The 21,284-nt window shown below is 45.3% G+C and overlaps 1 protein-coding gene across 1 annotated transcript in view; it reads left to right on the forward strand.

Moving 5' to 3' along the window:
* DGKZ (diacylglycerol kinase zeta) overlaps positions 1–21,284 on the forward strand; it is a 79,850-nt gene that overhangs the window by 32,517 nt on the left and 26,049 nt on the right. The window contains exons 13-22 of the mRNA XM_018568900.1: positions 601–714; positions 2,875–3,015; positions 5,085–5,163; positions 6,310–6,365; positions 6,443–6,505; positions 10,189–10,262; positions 12,141–12,252; positions 14,351–14,550; positions 16,817–16,917; positions 18,499–18,578. Coding sequence (XP_018424402.1) covers positions 601–714; positions 2,875–3,015; positions 5,085–5,163; positions 6,310–6,365; positions 6,443–6,505; positions 10,189–10,262; positions 12,141–12,252; positions 14,351–14,550; positions 16,817–16,917; positions 18,499–18,578 — 1,020 coding nt within the window. The remainder of the gene's footprint in view (positions 1–600; positions 715–2,874; positions 3,016–5,084; positions 5,164–6,309; positions 6,366–6,442; positions 6,506–10,188; positions 10,263–12,140; positions 12,253–14,350; positions 14,551–16,816; positions 16,918–18,498; positions 18,579–21,284) is intronic.

Genomic DNA, 21,284 nt, shown 5'->3' on the forward strand with positions numbered 1-21,284 from the left:
ATATATATATATATATTTATCTGATTTTTTTAAGCTAGACACAAATGCACACTTAACCCTTGCTGTGCGCGGGTAGCCTCACTACAGGGGTTAAGTTAAAAGTTACATTTCTTCTTTTTCTTGCATCTTGCAGCAAAGGCTTTCCGGTCTATTAAACTAAGAACCAGAATTATGACTTATTGGAAGTTGATCGATGTCGTGTTGTCTGTGTTTTCCCCACCACTGACCGCTGTGAATTATTGATTTGGAGGAGTGTGCAAACAGTTTATTTTTTTTCTTTTTTACACTTTTCCATGTGTTTGATATAAAGGGACCCCATAGAGTCAGAGATATTACATTGAGGCTTTGATAAATACTTTAGATGTAAGTTGCCAGCGCCAGTGTCTGGTCCGTTACATGCTTGTGTTTCCTGTGTAATGTGTGTTCTGGAGCTGTCGTATTTTATTATTATAAGACCCATGAGCATTGTCAGATCACATTGCAGACATAAGATACGGAAACAAATACACTGCACAGAGACGACATGATCACTCTTGGCTCCTTTATGATAGAGGTGATTTTGGTGTCCTTGTGTGACAGATAACAATTTTCTTTCATCAGGTGGGATGGATCCTTTCTGTACTGGATCAGCTGCATCTTTTTCCTTCTCCGCCTGTCGCTATACTGCCCCTAGGAACAGGAAATGACCTCGCCAGAACGCTAAACTGGGGTGGGGTAAGTGGTCACGGTATTCTTACCTGAATGTAAGAAGGCCCTGGATATGAACCTTTTCTGTATCAATATAAACCATAAGACTATTCTCTGATGCATGTGAATGAGCCAGGAGACTGCTCTCTGCTATGTGTGTGTGAATGAGCCCAGAGACTGCTCTCTGCTATGTGTGTGTGAATGAGCCAGGAGACTGCTCTCTGCTATGTGTGTGTGAATTAGCCAGGAGACTGCTCTCTGCTATGTGTGTGTGAATGAGCCAGGAGACTGCTCTCTGCTATGTGTGTGTAAATGAGCCCAGAGACTGCTCTCTGCTATGTGTGTGTGAATGAGGCAGGAGACTGCTCTCTGCTATGTGTGTGTGAATGAGCCAGGAGACTGCTCTCTGCTATGTGTGTGTGAATGAGGCAGGAGACTGCTATCTGCTATGTGTGTGTGAATGAGCCCAGAGACTACTCTCTGCTATGTGTGTGTGAATGAGCCAGGAGACTGCTCTCTGCTATGTGTGTGTGAATGAGCCAGGAGACTGCTCTCTGCTACCGTGTTTCCCCGACACTGTCTTATATTTTTTTTGGATCAAAAAAACACACTAGGTCTTATTTTCGGGATAGGTCCTATTTTTTTAATGTATAACAATCCAAAGTTAACGCAAATCCAAATTAAATAATCCAAAATGGCAAAGTCAAGAATAGGGTGATCAGGGCAATCAGGGGGTGCCGTACCTTTCCAAGAGCAATTTGGTAACCAATCGCTGGCCAGAATGAGCGAAGCGCGCTTTCACTAGCGATTCCTCACAAGCAGAGTGCATTTGGTATCGCAGAGCCTGTGACAGGAGCCGGCGCTATAGAGGAGGCATCGGCTTATGTTGCTCTGCTCCCTCCGGTGCCGCCTCGCTTCCTCTAGCGCTGGCTTCGTTGGCACTGCTGATTCTCTCCCGCGGCTCTTCAAGTTCCCCCTTTTGCCACCACCGGCCCTGGGAAAGGTCACAACTAGGTCTTATTTTCAGGGAAACAGGGTATGTGTGTGTGAATGAGGCAGGAGACTGCTATCTGCTATGTGTGTGTGAATGAGCCCAGAGACTGCTCTCTGCTATGTGTGTGTGAATGAGCCCAGAGACTGCTCTCTGCTATGTGTGTGTGAATGAGCCCAGAGACTACTCTCTGCTATGTGTGTGTGAATGAGCCCGGAGACTGCTCTCTGCTATGTGTGTGTGAATGAGCCCAGAGACTGCTCTCTGCTATGTGTGTGTGAATGAGCCCGGAGACTGCTCTCTGCTATGTGTGTGTGAATGAGCCAGGAGACTGCTCTCTGCTATGTGTGTGTGAATGAGCCCAGAGACTGCTCTCTATGTGCATGTGAATGAGCCAGGAGACTGCTTTATGTGAATGAGCCAGGAGACTGCTCTCTTCTTTATGTGATTGAGCCAGGAGACTGCTGTCTGCTTTATGTGAATGAGCCAGGAGATTGCTCTCTGCTGTATGTGAATGAGCCAAGAGACTGCTCTCTGCTATGTGTGTGTGAATGAGCCCAGAGACTGCTCTCTGCTATGTGTGTGTGAATGAGCCAGGAGATTGCCCTCTGCTGTATGTGAATGAGCCAAGAGACTGCTCTCTTCTTTATGTGAATGAGCCAGGAGGAGACTGCCCTCTGGTGGATGTGAATGAGCCAGGTGACTTTTATCTTCTTTATGTGAATGAGCCAGGAGACTGCCCCCTGCTGTATGTGAATGAGCCAGGGGACTTCTATCTTCTTTATGTGAATGAGCCAGGGGACTTCTATCTTCTTTATGTGAATGAGCCAGGGGACTTCTATCTTCTTTATGTGAATGAGCCAGGAGGAGACTGCCCTCTGCTGGATGTGAATGAGCTGTTGCGACTTCACTGATTAGTAGCTTCATACATTTCACGGCTCATTGATCCAGAAGCCATAGGCAGCCAGGCAACTAGCATGTACAGAAGACGGTCTGCAGGGGCATCATCTATATTTTTATCAATGTTGGTTTCCTTTGTGTAGACGCACAGCTTCTGTGTTTAAGTGCCAGAGAACCTGATGCAATCTGTTGCTATGCCCACCCTATGAGCTCTGTGTACACCCTTGTACTGAAGCCCTTTAAATGAGATCATGGGAGGCGCTGAATATTCTCACTGGTGTCCTTTTACTTCTTAGGGTTACACTGATGAGCCACTTTCTAAGATCCTAAGCCACATAGAGGAGGGAACTGTGGTCCAGCTGGACCGGTGGAACCTGGAAGTGGAGAGAAATCTGGAGGCCTGTGAAGAGGATTGGGGAGAAGGAGCAACCGGTAAAGTGAGTACACAGCTAATTTCGGAGGACTATAGATGGAAGCCCAAAATAAAGTTTGGCATCTATCCCTGCACTCTGTATTAGTATCAGACAAGTAGCCCATGCATATCTTGGTGACAGTTGATAAAGCCGGCCATACACATTACAGTCACATTGTACAATCTCTCTAATATCACCTTTAAATGTAACCAACCCATGTGAGGGCCTAACCAAACACTCCATTTCATATCTAGCCGGTCATTCAGGTCCTTAGGGCGGTACTGCCCCCATACTGCAAGGGTTACCTGCTTGTTCTGGTCTAGGGAGGAAATGCCAAAGTTATACTCAGCAGGATGAGGATGCCAAGGGACATACCGTCACTGCAGCGGAGGAAGAGAGAGGCTGGAGTGAGCTCTGTGACAGCCGGCTAGCTCCGAGGTTGGGACCAGTGGTTTATATTGGGAAATGAGCCCAGAGACTACTCTCTGCTATGTGTGTGTGAATGAGCCCAGAGACTACTCTCTGCTATGTGTGTGTGAATGAGCCCGGAGACTGCTCTCGGCTATGTGTGTGTGAATGAGCCAGGAGACTGCTCTCTGCTATGTGTGTGTGAATGAGCCCAGAGACTGCTCTCTATGTGCATGTGAATGAGCCAGGAGACTGCTTTATGTGAATGAGCCAGGAGACTGCTCTCTTCTTTATGTGATTGAGCCAGGAGACTGCTGTCTGCTTTATGTGAATGAGCCAGGAGATTGCTCTCTGCTGTATGTGAATGAGCCAAGAGACTGCTCTCTGCTATGTGTGTGTGAATGAGCCCAGAGACTGCTCTCTGCTATGTGTGTGTGAATGAGCCAGGAGATTGCCCTCTGCTGTATGTGAATGAGCCAAGAGACTGCTCTCTTCTTTATGTGAATGAGCCAGGAGGAGACTGCCCTCTGGTGGATGTGAATGAGCCAGGTGACTTTTATCTTCTTTATGTGAATGAGCCAGGAGACTGCCCCCTGCTGTATGTGAATGAGCCAGGGGACTTCTATCTTCTTTATGTGAATGAGCCAGGGGACTTCTATCTTCTTTATGTGAATGAGCCAGGAGGAGACTGCCCTCTGCTGGATGTGAATGAGCTGTTGCGACTTCACTGATTAGTAGCTTCATACATTTCACGGCTCATTGATCCAGAAGCCATAGGCAGCCAGGCAACTAGCATGTACAGAAGACGGTCTGCAGGGGCATCATCTATATTTTTATCAATGTTGGTTTCCTTTGTGTAGACGCACAGCTTCTGTGTTTAAGTGCCAGAGAACCTGATGCAATCTGTTGCTATGCCCACCCTATGAGCTCTGTGTACACCCTTGTACTGAAGCCCTTTAAATGAGATCATGGGAGGCGCTGAATATTCTCACTGGTGTCCTTTTACTTCTTAGGGTTACACTGATGAGCCACTTTCTAAGATCCTAAGCCACATAGAGGAGGGAACTGTGGTCCAGCTGGACCGGTGGAACCTGGAAGTGGAGAGAAATCTGGAGGCCTGTGAAGAGGATTGGGGAGAAGGAGCAACCGGTAAAGTGAGTACACAGCTAATTTCGGAGGACTATAGATGGAAGCCCAAAATAAAGTTTGGCATCTATCCCTGCACTCTGTATTAGTATCAGACAAGTAGCCCATGCATATCTTGGTGACAGTTGATAAAGCCGGCCATACACATTACAGTCACATTGTACAATCTCTCTAATATCACCTTTAAATGTAACCAACCCATGTGAGGGCCTAACCAAACACTCCATTTCATATCTAGCCGGTCATTCAGGTCCTTAGGGCGGTACTGCCCCCATACTGCAAGGGTTACCTGCTTGTTCTGGTCTAGGGAGGAAATGCCAAAGTTATACTCAGCAGGATGAGGATGCCAAGGGACATACCGTCACTGCAGCGGAGGAAGAGAGAGGCTGGAGTGAGCTCTGTGACAGCCGGCTAGCTCCGAGGTTGGGACCAGTGGTTTATATTGGGTGTAGATACAGATATCAGGAAACTGATGGCTGACTAAGGTTAGTCAGATGGACCAATCGTACCTTACACAAGGCCTTCTTCTCTTTCTACAGCTGCCTCTGGATGTGTTCAATAACTACTTCAGCCTGGGATTTGATGCTCGCGTCACACTGGAATTCCACGAGTCCCGAGGTATCCATGAAAATGGGAGACTTGGAGGGCTCATTAAAGGAGAAATAGACTGTTGCAGATATACAGATATTACTATATAAGGACCCCGACACCTGTCATTGTAAGCAGACATCCTCCTCATATTCTGTCATAAAGAATGATCCTGTAGTTAGAATCCGGCACCAGCGTGAGTTCTCTGCCTACACGGCATGTTTGCTCCCTCTAGTGTTCCGTAAACCACGCGTGTAGTTCATATTGTCCGGTACCCAAGTAATCAGGTGGTCTGTCACTTTAAAGCAAACCTGTACAGTGCCCTTACTGTGCAGAATAACGGCGGCCATTACATTACTTGTCTGTGCGTTTCCCAATCTGTCACCTGAGACTCTCAATGTTCTGGGTAAGTCTAAGCTTACACACTGGGACACAATATATCCGCTGAGACAATAGAGAGAGAGCCCAGGAAGTTATCAGCTCACTAGTTTGCTGGCAGGATCAACAGTTTTATGCACTTATTGAACAGATATAACAACATGCTTTTAATTGTAAATTTTATACCCCAAAAAAGAGCAAATAAAATAAGTAATTTTTAGGGTTAAATGATGATAAAGTGACACTAAACACAGGAGTTCAATCTTAAAAATGCATGCAAATGCAAGAACCTCAACTAATAATAAAAATGTATCTTATTTGTGTATCACTCGGCTGCAGATCCTCAAATCACCTCTGAATTGGCGCTGACACTGTCCTTCCTTCTGGAGGGGGGCTACTTTTGTTCCCCATGGTCCCTGTGTGTGTTGTAAAGTCAACACTCCAAGATCACTCCCATGATGGACTACAATCTCATGTTTAGTTTACTAATTTCTATTGAGATTGTAGTCCATCACAGGGGTGAGCTTGGAGTGGTGACTACTTTACAACACACACAGGGACCATGGGGAACAAAAGTAGCCCCCCTCCAGAAGGAAGGACAGTGTCCGCACCAATTCAGAGATGATTTAAGGATCTACAGCCGAGTGATGCACATGTAAGGTACATTTTAGTAATTGGGGATTGGGGGCTTTTATGCATATTTAAGATTTAATTCCTGAGTTTAGGGTCACATCCTTTTTTTTTACCAGATGTTATAGGTGACTGGTTTGTTTTTTTTCCTTTTTTTTTTTTTCTTAGAGGCCAACCCAGAGAAGTTCAACAGCCGTTTCCGCAATAAGATGTTCTACGCAGGGGTGAGTAGCGCTGAGTGTGGTGATCATCACTCTCATATCTTCCTAGTGCTCCCTACTCATCATGTGTCTCTCTACAGACTGCGTTCTCCGACTTCCTAACTGGCAGCTCCAGAGATTTGGCCAAACACATTAGAGTTGAGGTAAGTAGATGCAGAAATGTTCATTCTGTTTTGGGCGGGGAGGGCGGCTCAGTATTTGGCCCATCTTATGTAGAATGCCAAGAATTGTAAAGTTTCGTACCAGAGATTAAACACTTGCCTTACCCTATTCTACATAAAAGATGTGTTGGCTGTCACTCTTTGTGTGCCTATGTTTAGGAGCGCGGGCACAATTTAGAGACCACCACTAGATCAGATTTGGGCACGTCATGGCAAAGCTTGTCCAAGTGTGTTGTTTTTTTAATAATAAATTGGAAAGGGTTTGCAAGGGGACCTAGAATTTGTTTCTCTACCCAAAGTATGTTTTTTTGGTGGGGCTAGGATGGGGGTTTCATTGTCGTCTGAGCTTTGGCTGAGGAAATTAATTCTTCTCATTGGTCCTTGTGACCATTGTTACTGAGACAAGGATTGATGGGTAATCCAAAATGTTACAGCTGTCACCAGAGCAGGCAGTAAGTAAATGTCTTCCAATGGGGACACTTATACATAACGGCTATACTTGCACATTATGGCACTTGTACCTCCCAAACTGCTCTCTACAAGCAATGTGAGCACTGTGCTCCCCCTTATCCATCCATGGCCATCATTACCATCTTCTCTTGGTCTTCTTGATGTCTCTTCTGCCATAAAATTCTTCTTGCTATACATTTTTTAAAAGTGTGACTTCACATCCTCTTGTAAGGCCTCCGGGTGACCGGATGATCCTAAAAATGCCTTCTCTCTTATAACGTGTCCAGGCTAAAGTAGCCTTGTGCTGAGAAAATAAAAAAAAGCTGAGATCCTGAGTAAGGCCCCTTTCACACTATCTGATCAGAAGTGGATTGTGCATGGATCCCTTCCTGATCGGAAAGTGATACGGATCGGATCTTACTGCTGTGACATCCGTGTCCATCCAGAACTGAAATGACCGGACCTCGTGTTGTGCATGGATCTCTTCCTGATCGGAGTGATACTGATCGGATCTCACTGCTGTGACATCCGTGTCCATCCAGAACTGAAATGACCGGACCTCGTGTTGTGCATGGATCTCTTCCTGATCGGAGTGATACTGATCGGATCTCACTGCTGTGACATCCGTGTCCATCCAGAACTGAAATGACCGGACCTCGTGTTGTTCATGGATCTTTTCCTGATCGGAGCGATGCGGATTGGATCTTACTGCTGTGACAACAGTGTCTGTCCAGAGCTGAAATGACCGGACCTCATGTCGGTCTACGGGGAATGTGTACATTTAATAGACATGTGCACTGCCAAAAAATTTGTTTCGTTTTAAATTCGGATTTGTGTTATTTCGTTTTTCGGAATTCGGGTGTGAAAGTCAATTCGGATTGGGAATTCGGATTCGGACGAAATTCGTTAGCGGTAGTTAGTTTGTTTCGTTTTCGGTTCTTATTCGTTTCGTTCATTCGGTCGTTCGTTTACAGCAAAGTGACATTTGAGGGGGAAAAATGTTTTTCTTCTCTAATGTCACTTTGCTCCAACGAACGAAATGAATAAGAAACGAAACAAACGTTCAAATGAACTACTGCTACCGAATTTCGGAAACGGAAGTTCGGATTCGTTTGCATTCGTTATATTTGTAATTCGGAATTCGGATACATCCGAATTTCCGAAAATTTGTCAGAATTTCGATCAATCAGGACAATCGGTCAATCAGGTCCGTTGAAATGAAACACCGTTCCATTTGTTTTTCTGGAGCCAGGGGCAACCGGATGTAAACTGACACCCTTCCATTTAGATCCAACTGCCCATAGACTTACATTGGGCATCTGGTCAGGTCCACCTAAAAAACTGACAGGCAGACCCTGTCTGAAAGGGGCCTTATAGGTAGCCAACAAGAGGCACATTGTTGTGTCTTCATTCATTCCCCTGTGAACCCCATGACCTTGGGCAGTCAGTATATAGTGTATATATCATGTTCCAGCCCAGTTTAAGTTGTGATGCCGGTCGCAGTTCTTTCTTCTTTAACCCCTTCATGACTGAGCTTGTTTTTAGTTTCTGTTCGTAAATGACTGACATGGGGAAGGTTAGCCCATTGCATTGTGTGAAAATGTCAATTAGAGAAGGTCAGCCCATTGCATTGTGGGGAAAATGTGGCAGAACTGCAACTTCGTAGCTGGCAGTTGATATTTAGGAAAACATTCCCCTGGTTTTTGGAAGTTCAGTAAAAGGTCACCATACAGGTTATAATCTGACTGTACGGACTCTGTTCAATCAAGTTTAGATTTACCCAAACCATGTATTAGGAGGACCTACCTAATGATCCGATCAATCTCTATCCAGTCAGGCAGGTCCTTGCGCTGTATAGTTGTTGGCATAGCTAAAGGAGATTGTGCAATCAGATTGTAAAGAGTGTGGGGAGCTTTAAGGTATGAGCGGGGACCCCGTAAAGTCTTCTGTTACCCTATGTTTGTGGTTGTTCACTACCACCATAGGTTCAATGTAGTGCTAATGGTAATTGGTGACGTATGGAGATTTTCAGCGTTCTTCTATGGTGTTGGAGATTTGAATGAAATGTGTGAAAATCTCTCATTATTCTCTGCTGATTATTTTGCAGTTACCACGTCTGATTGCATGTCTTCCTGCAATACATCTGTTGCATTAATCAGCATTAAAAGAGTCGGTTAGATTTGAGGCAAGATGTTTTTGTAATCATGAGCCCATTGCTGACTAATCAGCAGGAGAATTGCAGAGTATTTAAAGTGAACCTGTGCTTTGGAAATGCAGATTAAAGCAACAGGTTCAGTTTAATCTCCCTCTTCCTAGGAGTAGATATTTTTCCTTCGCTTCTCCACCACTTTGTCAGGACATTGTGAATAGGGGAAGATGCCGTATAAAAGCTGCTGGCTCAAGTGCTATCCTACACAGGGTTGTGGGCTTTACCCATGTGGCAGCGCTTGTGATTGGCCCAGTGCTGTCACATGTAGTGATTCATATGCTCTATACCTGGAAGCAGGGCTGTGCATGAGGAATTTATTTTTGGGAAAAGGGGGAGTGCAGATGCTGGGCCATGATGTCAGCGGTTCTGTCTGGTGTCCCGCTGACATCACTGGTTGCCAGGAGCTCAGGGGGATACCAGCCAGGCGACACCGGTGACATCAGTTAGCTGGGCGGGAAGCCGCACAGAGCGTCACAGATTGCTAAGAGCTCTTAGCAACCTGGGATGCTGTGGCCACCTCCTTGCTGCACCCCTCACCACCCGGCCACCCCCAATGGCATGCCGCCTAAGGCAACTGCCTCATTATAGGCACATTCCTGTCTGGAAATACCGGTATTTTCTTTGCCACTTGCCGCTAAACAGAGCAGCAGAACAGCAAAGAGTGAGTTTGTGTTGCTGGGGAGAGGGGATTAAAGCAAGCCTAAAGTTTTGCCCCATTTGAGCAAAGTACAGTTTTTGTTTTGGGTCCTCTTTGTATTTAAATACCCGTCATCCCTACAAAAAGCTGCAGTAGAGTTCTACCACATGATGGGACTGTGTTCCTGGACATATAATTCAGCACGGCTGTACTCAAAGAATTTTTGCATAACATTAATTTAAACCTTTACTGACTTGGTGGAAACACAATACTTGATTAGGGATTTTCTGCATATCTAAGTGCTGTGTTTATGACAAGTTCAAACTTTAATTTTCTTGTGTTTTTTTTTTTTAATGCTTTAATATATAGTGTGATGGCCAGGACCTGACCGCTAAAATCCAGGAGCTAAAGTTACAGTGCTTAGTGTTTCTAAACATTCCCCGGTGAGTACGGAAAGCCTTAATGTCCCCAATGCTCCTTTTTTACCAATATGTGAAATTCATCCAAACATCATCAACACTGGTCCTATTAGGAGTGTGTGCGTGTATATGTATGTATTTGTAGAGGCAGACACACAATATATGTAATCATATATAGGTACCAGGATGACTTGAAGAAAATAAAAGGAATGAGAGAGAGGAATGATAGAGAGAGACATGAGAGAATGAGAGAGAGAGATGAGAGAGAGATGAGAGAATATGAGATGAGAGAATGAGAGAGAGAAATGAGAGAGAGATGAGAGAATGAGAGAGAGATGAGAGAATGAGAGAGAGAGAGATGAGAGAAATGAGAGAGAGATGAGAGAATGAGAGAGAGATGAGAGCGAATGAGAGAGAGATGAGAGCGAATGAGAGAGAGATGAAAGAATATGAGATGAGAGAATGAGAGAGAGAAATGAGAGAGAGATGAGAGAATGAGAGAGAGATGAGAGAATGAGAGAGAGACGAGAGGATGAGAGAATGAGAGAGAGATGAGAGCGAATGAGAGAGAGATGAGAGCGAATGAGAGAGAGATGAGAGCGAATGAGAGAGAGATGTGAGAGAATGAGAGAGAGATGAGAGAAAGAGAGAGATGAGAGAGAGATGAGAGAATGAGAGGGAGATGAGAGAATAAGAGAGATATGAAAGGATGAGAGAGAGATATGAGAGAGAGATGAGAGAGAGATGAGAGAGAATGAGAGAGAGATGAGAGAGAATGAGAGAGAGAATGAGAGAGAGATGACAGAGAATGAGAGAGAGATGAGAGAGAGATGAGAGAGAATGAGAGAGAGATGAGAGAGAATGAGAGAGAGATGAGAGAATGAGAGAGATATGAGAGAATGAGAGAGATATGAAAGAAAGAGAGAGAGATGAGAGAGAGATGAGGGGATGAGAGAGAGATGTGAGAGAATGAGGCGATGAGAGAGAGATGTGAGAGAGGAATGAGAGAGATGAGAGAGGAATGAGAGAGAAAGATGAGGGGATGAGAGAGAGGATGAGGGGATGAAAGAGAGAGATGAGGGGATGAGAGAGAGAGAGATGAGGGGATGAAAGAGAGATGTGAGAGAATGAGGCGATGAGAGAGATGTGAGAGATGAGAGAGGGATGAGAGAGGAATGAGAGAGAGAGATGAGGGGATGAGAGAGAGGATGAGGGGATGAAAGAGAGAGATGAGGGGATGAGAGAGAGAGATGAGGGGATGAGGGAGAGAGAGATTTTTCTGTTGACTTTTCAGTACTGTTGCCTGTGTATATATATAATTTTGAAACCAGGGATTTTCAGATGTCTTTAATGCTTTTCTTATATTTATGCCAACCCCAATTTTTTAAATTTTTTCCTATCCTGTTGTGTACTTTTTAAATACAAATTGTATAAAAAAAATTTTAAGCAGGGGGAATGTTGTAGCCCCTGAAACAAGTTGACATGTTACCTTTTATAATGAAATAAATATTCTTGGACTCCTAAACCTTCTTACCCTCTATACCTTCCTGTACCCACCCAATGTGACTTTGAGGCTCTTTCATGTCAAGAATGCAGCCTACCTAGAGTCGTTGAACTCTACGATATGAACCTTTGCACTGAGTAATATAACCGGAGTGTCCTTGGCTGTGATAGTGAGCCATGTTTCCAGACATACAGGAACCTGTTTATGAATAATGTTCCTGATACCTTTACAGCCACTCAGCTTCCTGCTATCATTTTACTAGTTCAGGTGATAAAGTGTGTGTATGTGACTAACCACACCTACACTTTTGTTGTAGATGAACACAGGCCGGTAATGTACATAAGTTATTATTATCATCAATAGATTTTTTAATGACCTTGTTTTTTTTGTTGCACCAGGTATTGTGCAGGCACCATGCCATGGGGGAATCCTGGGGAGCACCATGACTTCGAACCTCAGAGACATGATGATGGATGTATTGAAGTGATCGGCTTCACTATGGCATCACTGGTACTGTGTTGTGATTTTGTACATATTTTCCTATTTATGGTCATGACTAAAACAATACATATTGTAACAATAGAGTGTTTTTTATGCAACTATAGAAAATCTATAATACTGTTACAGGAGGCTGAGCTCTCTTCCCGCACTGTTCCACTCAGCCTCCTGTGAAAGGCAGATCAGGATGGATAGCGGAGCGGGGAGGAGAAAGCTGCCACAGGAGGCCTAGACATCCTCCTCGCATTAGGACTGATTGCTGAGTGCTTGTAAATAATTCAGAACATAGTATGTTTAATGTGTTCCCCAATTATGAATGAACAGGAAGTGCTCTGCATCACTTCCTGTTCATTCATGATTGTGGACATAGTAACTCATACTACCTCCACAGTTTATGAATGGACAGGAACACTCAGTATAGAGGCTTCCTGTTCATTCATAACAGAGGCTGCAGAAAAAGAGATTGAGGACTATCTGGCTTGTAGACTGGTCCCTTCAGCCTGTCTCCTCCTTTTGTTTCAGCAATGTAATGTCCTTCAGTGTCTTCACGTCCTATACGCTGTATAGGACGTGATGACTTACAGGACCTTAGACCGCTGGAGCTGAGTGGGAGAGAGGCTCCAAGGGCCGGTCTAGTAGCCAGCCGAGATCGTAATTCAGGTGAGTATAACTTTGTGTTTTTAGCTCCCTAGACAAAACAAGCAGTTAACCCTTGCAGTGCGGGGGCAGCACCACTGCCGGGGTTAAGATTTGATTTGCCTGGGGTTTTTCTTTAAGAGTCATAGCTTAAAAACCTCTAAAAAGTGTATAGTTTGCCTTTTAATATGTTTATCTGCTCTCTATGGTTGTGCCATATGTTCTTCTATATACAAACACTAGCTTGCCGGTGAGATTTCCATGTATTTAGACACTTAATGATGTATAATTAGTACTTGATACAGGCGAGATTCCTGCAGCTTTACAGAATGTTCATTATGTGAAGTCAGCGAGCGGCTGTTTTCACTAGATGGCAGTGCTGCTATTAGCTGGCGACTTGAAACACACAATTGTACTTTTTTTTTTACTTTTTTTAAAGCTTCTGAGTTTTGTACTAACAAAAGATTGGCCATTTTTTTCTTCTGTTTAACATTTTTACCATTTCACAAATAGACATGCTATTGTAATTGGTGTTCAGATATTTTTGGGTTGGGGATAAGAAGCTGTGGTTTCTTATCCTCTATCTGTGTACGGTGTTGCAGGTGTTTGGCTGTAAGCTCTCAGTCACACCAGATGCAGTGCGTTCCGGCCCGAGTCTGGCCAGAACGCACTGCATCGCATTGCGGCCGGCTCACTATGTTGTGTGGCAGTAGGGGGCGTGACGGTACATTGAAGTGAATGGCACCGTACCCGCACCCTCCGGCCGCAATGCGATCAGCCGCACGGCATTGCAAGGTCCAGTCCGGTCTGAACAAAATGGTACTTGCAGCGTTTTGTTAGGACCGGACCGCAGGCATACTGTGCCTTGCGATCCATGTGCTGCTGGAGGGCGTGACTATGGTGCCATTCACTTCAATGGGCCCCCTCCTGCCCCACAAAAAAGTGAGCCTGCTGCAATGCGAGGCAGTGCGTTCCGGCCAGAATCGGGCCGGAACGCACTGCATCTGGTGTGAACGAGGCCAAAGGTCTTGTTCACACCAATTGTGGTGCGTTCCACAGCGGTAGCTGCTGGAACGCACCGCAATCACTCACAAAACTTTCCCTGTCCTTCTCTATGGGAGTACGCGGCCATATACCCCCCTACGGTCACCCAACCTGCACGTCCGTACAGGTGCCCTGCTCGGACGCAGACAGGATCCATCCTGTCAGCGTACGAGTTCTGGCACCCGCACGGACGTGCAGGTCGGGAGAGCGTAGGGCGGCGTACTCCCATCGAGAAGGACAAGGGCTGTGTACTAATCAAACGCAGCACCTGTCCTTCCCGGGAGCTGTCCGATACAGTCGTGCATGCAGTACGGGGCTGTACGTGCCGGCTGTTACCCATGTGAATGAGACCTAACTCTGTGTCTACCAAAAGCAGGCAAACGGTTATTTTTATCCTTTCAGTTGTCACATTTCTCTCTCGTGTCCACAGGCAGCTCTGCAGGTTGGGGGTCACGGTGAGCGTCTGCACCAGTGTCGTGAGGTTCTTCTGCGGACGTACAAATCGATTCCCATGCAGGTGGATGGTGAGCCGTGCAAGCTGGGACCCTCGGTAGTTAGGATTAGTCTTCGTAACCAGGCCAACCTCATCCAGAAGACGAAGAGGAGGACATCTGTCCCTCTGCTTAACGAGTAAGTAGCATTTTGTCCATGAACATGCTTTACGAAGCAACAATCATCAGCAACTCCACAGAACATTATGATTTTGAGTATGCATAGGTGGTTGAATAACTTGCTGGATTGTTCTATCACTCAGGAACACTTTCATTTTATAGTATCTTGCTTTTCCAGCCCACAAAGCCCCAGTGAAGCTGCGGTTCTTTTTAACAAATATGGAGATTCCTTTTAGTGAAAGAGACACCATCAGTCAGGACTGAATAATAATAATATAATATTAACTACCTGAACACAGAACACTCCGTGGCTGTGATTTCATCTCAATATCTTGAGCAGGGAGGCCGAGAAATTGTAGACAAAATAAAGACATCTGTTAGAGGGATCCGGTACATCAAGCAAGTCTAATGTAAAAATCGCAGAAATTCGTTTAAAGGGTCAGCCCACCTAAAAGTGATATTTTGGTTATAGGTAACGTTTGATGGACTGAGGCAGCCCGTGACTTCTCATGTCTTGGCTACTCCAACAGTGAGATCTCCCTGCCATATTCCCAATTCTGTTTTACACCACCTGAGAGTTTTGGGTGTCCTGCCTACTTTTGTGTGTTCCAGCTCCTCCTTCTACATTCTCCATAATATAAAGCTAGAGAATCTAATCGAGTTGGGTCATGGGGTCACATTAGGTGTGCAATAAATACCATCCTTGTTGCAGTCCTTCCTGAAAAGTCCCTTGTAGTGGGGGGTGCTCGCAAATATCAGCAAATTGTAGAAATGTCACCAGCACACCAGTCCTATTAGGATAGCAAAAGCTTCATTTATTGAAGTTCTTTGTCATATGACATTTCTACATTAGGTGTGCAGACACAGGAACTCAAGCTCCGAGATCTCACCAATGGAGTCATTTAGAGACATAAGAAACAATCAGGTGATATAACTCTCCAGCATCTACCAACAACTGACATTTCGGGTGTGAGTGGACTGATTGTAAGGAAATCATTACAACTAGAGGTATAGGCTTCTGGCTGATGTTACCTGGGAGGTTCTTTGAGGTGTCTAATGAGGAACTCACGAGAAAGCTATTCACGGTAAAGATCAAATATTCTGATTCATCAGGGACTAGCAAGATACTGAAGCTTGGCCCAGCAGGAGATTCCTCCATCCACACAGTTTAGCGTAGATGGAAGAATTTGTTGTCCGTATCTTCCTGTTCCAATGACAGCCATTCTCCCCATTACTTTTATAGGAGTCACATAGACAGGAAGTGGGGGACAATCTTCCCAATAGAGTCACCAACAGGAATACGTACCTAAGAGAACAAATGGCCAGCACACCGAAGGATGCAGACATTGTAATTTACTAAGGACCTGGCTGCAATTACAACATTGTGCAGAAGCAGCATATAGCAAAAAAGAACAAAAATTAAAAAACACTGACGTTTTAGAGACACTGTGGCCTCCGAAACGTCGGTGTTTTCATTTTTCTTTTGTTTCTGTTATTGCAACTTAGACCTTAGTAAATCACAAGGTCTGTAAGCGTAGGTGTGTCGGGCATTTGTTCTCTTGGATTTTCACAGTATCCTCATAGGCGTGCATCCTCCTGTTGGTGTTAAAGGTGAAGGTGTGGAATGGATTCAAGGATTTAATACCTGACAGACCTCTTCCCCACTGTATCCAAAATACACTATATGGTCAAAAGTGTGTGGACACCCCTCCAAATTATTGATGTTTCAAGTGAAGGGTGCTGTTGATGCTACAGCATACAGAGACAATTGTGCGCTTTCAGCTTTGGGGGAAGACCATTACTGTTCCAGCTTCACTGTGTCCCTGTACAAAAAGCCAGCTTCATAAAGACTTTGGCTGATGAGGTTGGTTTGGAGGAACTCAAGAGGCCTACACCGGAGCTGACCTCAACCCTACTGAGCACCTTTGTGATGAATTGAAACGCTAATCGTAAGCCAGGTCTTCTCCTCCAACATCAGTACCTGACCGCTAAAATGGCACAAATTCCCACAGAGCCACTATGGAAAGTCTTCCCAAAAGAGTGGAGGCTGTAGTAGCCACAGAGGGAGGTCGAGTTCTTATTAATGCCCATGGTTTTGAAATGGGATGTCCAACAAGCTCTGGTTGCACTTGTTTGGCCATATAGTGTTACTTGTACAGTGAACTGGTCCCATCATCTGCAGAACCATTACTATGGGTCCAGAGAACCATACAGTATATAAAGCCAGTAGTAACAAATATTGATTCAACGCATATTCTAACAAATCTGTTGGTGTCTGTCATCAGTCAGCAGCCGGTCCCTGACAGACTTCGCCTTCGCGTTAATCGCATCTCCATGCATGACTACGAGGCTTTGCACTATGACAAGGAGAAGCTTAAGGAAGCCTGTGAGTATCATGTTAATTTAATGTCTCCTTTAGCAGCTTCACTTTAACTGTACCTGCCTGTTAAAGTTCATAGATCTTATTTTCATAGTATAGCTTTAAATAAAGTCAAATTACCGGCACTCTCAGGGCCCATTCACACCACATCCAGATCATCTTCAGACCAGGCCAGATTGTTTACGGACCCAAAATGCATACTAAGTTATTCCTATGCTATTTCTGGCCTATGTTCACACCAGCGCAGTTTGTCCCAGACCAGAAAAATACTGCGTGTCTCATTTTGTCTGGAATGCACTGGAAATGCGGGCAGGTTCACACCATTTTTCGCATCACATCTGGCCCGGAAAATGGTGTGAACCTGCCCTTAGTCTCCTTCAATCATACTTATTGATACATCCTGCACGCAAGATACAAGCCGCTGATGCCTTTCTGCCTAAATGGCCTGAACCCCCATTCACACTTGTGCAACGTGCGAACAATCATAAAATCACGTGATTTTGCACGGTCACAAAGTGTGTAGAAAAGCGCGTGTTGTGCTTGTGGTGCTATTCATTGCTAATGGCACCTCAAACACGTCAAGCAAGACCTGCGACTCCTAGTCATCATCCTGATCCTGACCTAATTGTCTGGCATGTCGCAGGCCCTGGAAAAGAATGAAGGGTCAAAGCTCTGATTCTTAGTCCCCGTGCTCACCTAGGCATTTTGTCACTCAAAGGTAAGCGCTGCAAAACGCTCATAACAAGGAATCGCATTCATTTCTATGGCCCCTGTTCACACCTTAGTGTTTTGTCGCAAGAAGAATCACGCCTGTCGCTGGAAAAAGTACACGAGCTACTTTTATTGGCAGATTACAGCGCTTTTTGGTCCCATAGACAAAACCCTCGGGTGTAAACAAGGGCCATAGAAATGAATGGGGTTCCTTGCCTTGAGAGCTTTGTTGCGGTTAGCTTGAAGTGACAAAACGCCTAGGTGTGAACAGAGCCTTAGGGGTCAGTTTATTAATGTGTTCAGCCACGATTCAGCCACTTTTCTGATGGAGTCTTGCGTGAAAAGTTGGTGAATCTTGGGTGAATTTATAAATATAACATAAACAGCACGTAAACAAATGAATAAAACCATATAAAAAAAGATAAATAGACCCCTCAGACTTCACTGGCTGCATTCTCCAGGGTGACAGCCCGGCAATTCACACCTTTAAAAACGAATCCAGTCCTAGTGCACCTTGCAGCTAACATGAAAGGTCCACTATTTAGGTCCCGTCATCCCTTTTAGAATACAAATTACAAAAATGCGTAATTCCTTTCTCCTGGTGGAAAGTGGTTTTTGCCATATCAGATCAATCTAATTGTTTGTTTGCATTCACATTTCAATCTGCTCTGACAGCGTAGAATGTGTATATGGCATTTTCTTCCCTACCTAAAGCATTGCCTAGTACCCTTCATTCTTGCCACTTCTGTCCACCCCCAGTTCTCTTCGTGTCCCCCTTTTCTCGCCTCCTCTATTTATTTCTGCTCTCCCTCCCTTTTTATCCTCTTAATTCTCTCCCCGTTTTGCTCTGTTTTAATTCTTTTCTGGTGATTGCAGCTCTCCCACTGGGAGTTATTGTGGTTCCTGGAGACAGCGATCTTGAGACGTGTCGGATCCACATACAGCAGCTGCAGGAGGTAAGGACACTCCGCGCACACATATTTGTCAGCCCTGTGTTTACGGAATGCACATGCCCTTTCCGTGCTCATATACTTAATCCATGTCATTAGAATTTATTTTGTACTTGTGAACCCCGCTGTGCTTGCTGCCCACAGACAGAAACATTGCCAAATGAGAAAGGGTTGGGTCTTCTGACCTAGAGCAGACCTACACATCAAGCTAATGTGCGCGCAAAAACTCTAGAATGAAGTGTTTTACCAACCGTCATTAATGTCTGTTCCACTGCACAACTTCTTCTGCTCTTCCAGGAACTTTACTGCTGAGCACACAAGATATTGGGTGGCAAAATCGGTAATGTATCTCCATTTTTTAAAGGAGAACTATGGGGTTAGGGCTTTTCCCCATAGTTCTCCTTAGGGTAACGGGAGGACACAAACTAGCGTCCTCCCGTCACCCTAAGCTCAGTATACCGCAAGCTACAGCTCCCGACATCGGTGTTGAGATCCGCCTAGCTGCGTGAGTGACAGCTGGCTCTGCTTATCTAGAGGCAGAGCCAGCTGTACCCGCCCCCTCCCCCGTCCGTTCCGCCAGTCGGCGCTGGCGGATCGGAGCGGGAAGGGGGGGATCCATCCCCTCCCCTGTCAGGGCAGAGAGCTGTGATAGGATCGAGAAGTGAGTGAACACCGCCATGTGTTCGCTCACCTCCCGATCTACTGAGCCGACCTGTGACAGTCTCATTGTCACAGGTCGGCTAGAACTATGAGGTGAGTGAAAAGCACTTACCTCATAGTTCTCCTTTAAAGTATATGTAAACCTTAAATCTATTTTTCAGCATTGAATGTCCCGCTGCATACAGGTTTAAGCACATTGTTTCTTACCAGGGGATCCTGCCAGCCACAGTAAAGCACTCCTGTGGCAGGCTGACGACATTTAAGGGATGATTTATAGGGATGAACCGATACCGAGTATTTGGGCGGGTACGCGTACTCGCCCAAATGCTCCAGCGCCTAGCCTGATACCTGAGCTTCCCGTATCAGCAAGTTATCACCCGCTACCCTGCTTCCTGATTGGCCGGCTCCAGGCTCCCTCGTCACTTGGTGACGAGGGAGCCTGGAGCTGGCTTTCCGGCCATTCAGGAGGTCGTGCAGCTTGTAACGACTTGCTGCCTATCTTCTTGATTGGTCGGGAAGCTGGCTAATTAGGAAGCCAGATGGCAAGTCATTACCCGCTCCCCTGGCTTTCTGATTGGCCAGAAAGCCGGCTTCATGCTCCCTCATCACCTGGTGACGAGAGAGCATGGAGCCGGCTTCCAGGCCAATGAGGAAGCCGGGCGCTGGGTAATGACTCGTTGCCCGGCTTCCTGATTAGCCAGAACGCTAGCTCCATGCTTCCTAGTCATCTGGTGACGAGGGAGCGTGTAGACGGCTTCCCTGCTAATCAGGAAGCCAGGTGGCAAGTCTATACACGCTGCCTGCCCTCCTAAATGGGACTTCTGGTATCAGTATTCGGTATTGGCGAGTACCAAAATAAAAAATATCGGTACTCAATACTGAAAAACCAGTATCGGTGCATCCCTACATTTATATATCTTCCACCAAAAGTATAGCTGGGCAAATGGCTGGGCTGGGCTGTTCGCATGGCACTACTGCCGCTAGATGGAGCCGAGGAGCATAAGAAATTCCTATGCTCCTCAGCACCATCTAGTAATAGTAGTGCCATGCAAATGGCATTCGTATAGCTGGGCAGAAGATTTATAAATCAGCCCCTTGTCAGCTTGCTATGTGCACTGAGAGATGAGCACACGGTTGTCAGCCTGCCACAGGAAGTGCTGCTACTGGCAGAATCTTCAGGTAAGAAACTCTGCAACAGAGTGACATAAAATACACTGTATACAGTGGCCTATCATGTCAGACATACTGTAAAAATTGATTTTGGGTTTACATAGATTTAAAAGCAAAGTCTTGCCCCTGTATATGTTAGATTCACTTCCCTAATGCACGTTAAATCAAAAATAATATTTGGTTAAGCTATTTCTGTAGATATTAATGGTTCCTTCAGTATGAGGATGCAATCCTCATACTGAAAACAGTATTTCCCTATTAACTGCATATACACTACATTCCTGGCTTTTCCCAGCCAATCCTCTTTCTTTTAGGTTTTAGGTCATAATCTGCCATGACACTCACACCCTATGCTCATCCTTATTGTCCTTTTGTGATACTGTAAAAGGTTCTCCCTCACCCCAGAGGTCAAAGTGATACTAAAGTCAAAAGGTTTATAAGCTATTTCAAAAAATGCTGATGAAAATCACTTAAAATTAACGCTGCTCATTCATGTTTAAAAGTTTTTTGTTTATGCGGAATCAGCTGGTCCCCTGATATAGGGGGGCTCCTTTCCCTTGCAGGCTCTTATGAAGCCACCCTTGTGCGTGCTGGTAAGCTGTGTGTGTGTGTGTCTCCACAAGCACACCGAGACAAGTCATTGCCTTATCCAAGCTAGCAGATGGAGAGCTGCTGGGGACTGCTCTGTCCATTGTGATCTTGTACTGGACAGCTCTTTCCACGAACCACCTGCACTCCTTACGGTCTGCAACCTTCCAATGGTGGTGGCGCTCTGGTGATCACACGGATGGCGCCGTGCAAAACTCAGAATAGTCTCAACAGGTCACCAGCACACACACAGATGAATTCAATATCTCTTAGATATGTTGATTGAAGAATGTC

The sequence above is a fragment of the Nanorana parkeri genome, unplaced genomic scaffold (assembly GCF_000935625.1).
Source record: "Nanorana parkeri isolate BGI_ZX_2015 unplaced genomic scaffold, ASM93562v1 scaffold1260, whole genome shotgun sequence".
Lineage (NCBI taxonomy): Eukaryota > Metazoa > Chordata > Amphibia > Anura > Dicroglossidae > Nanorana > Nanorana parkeri.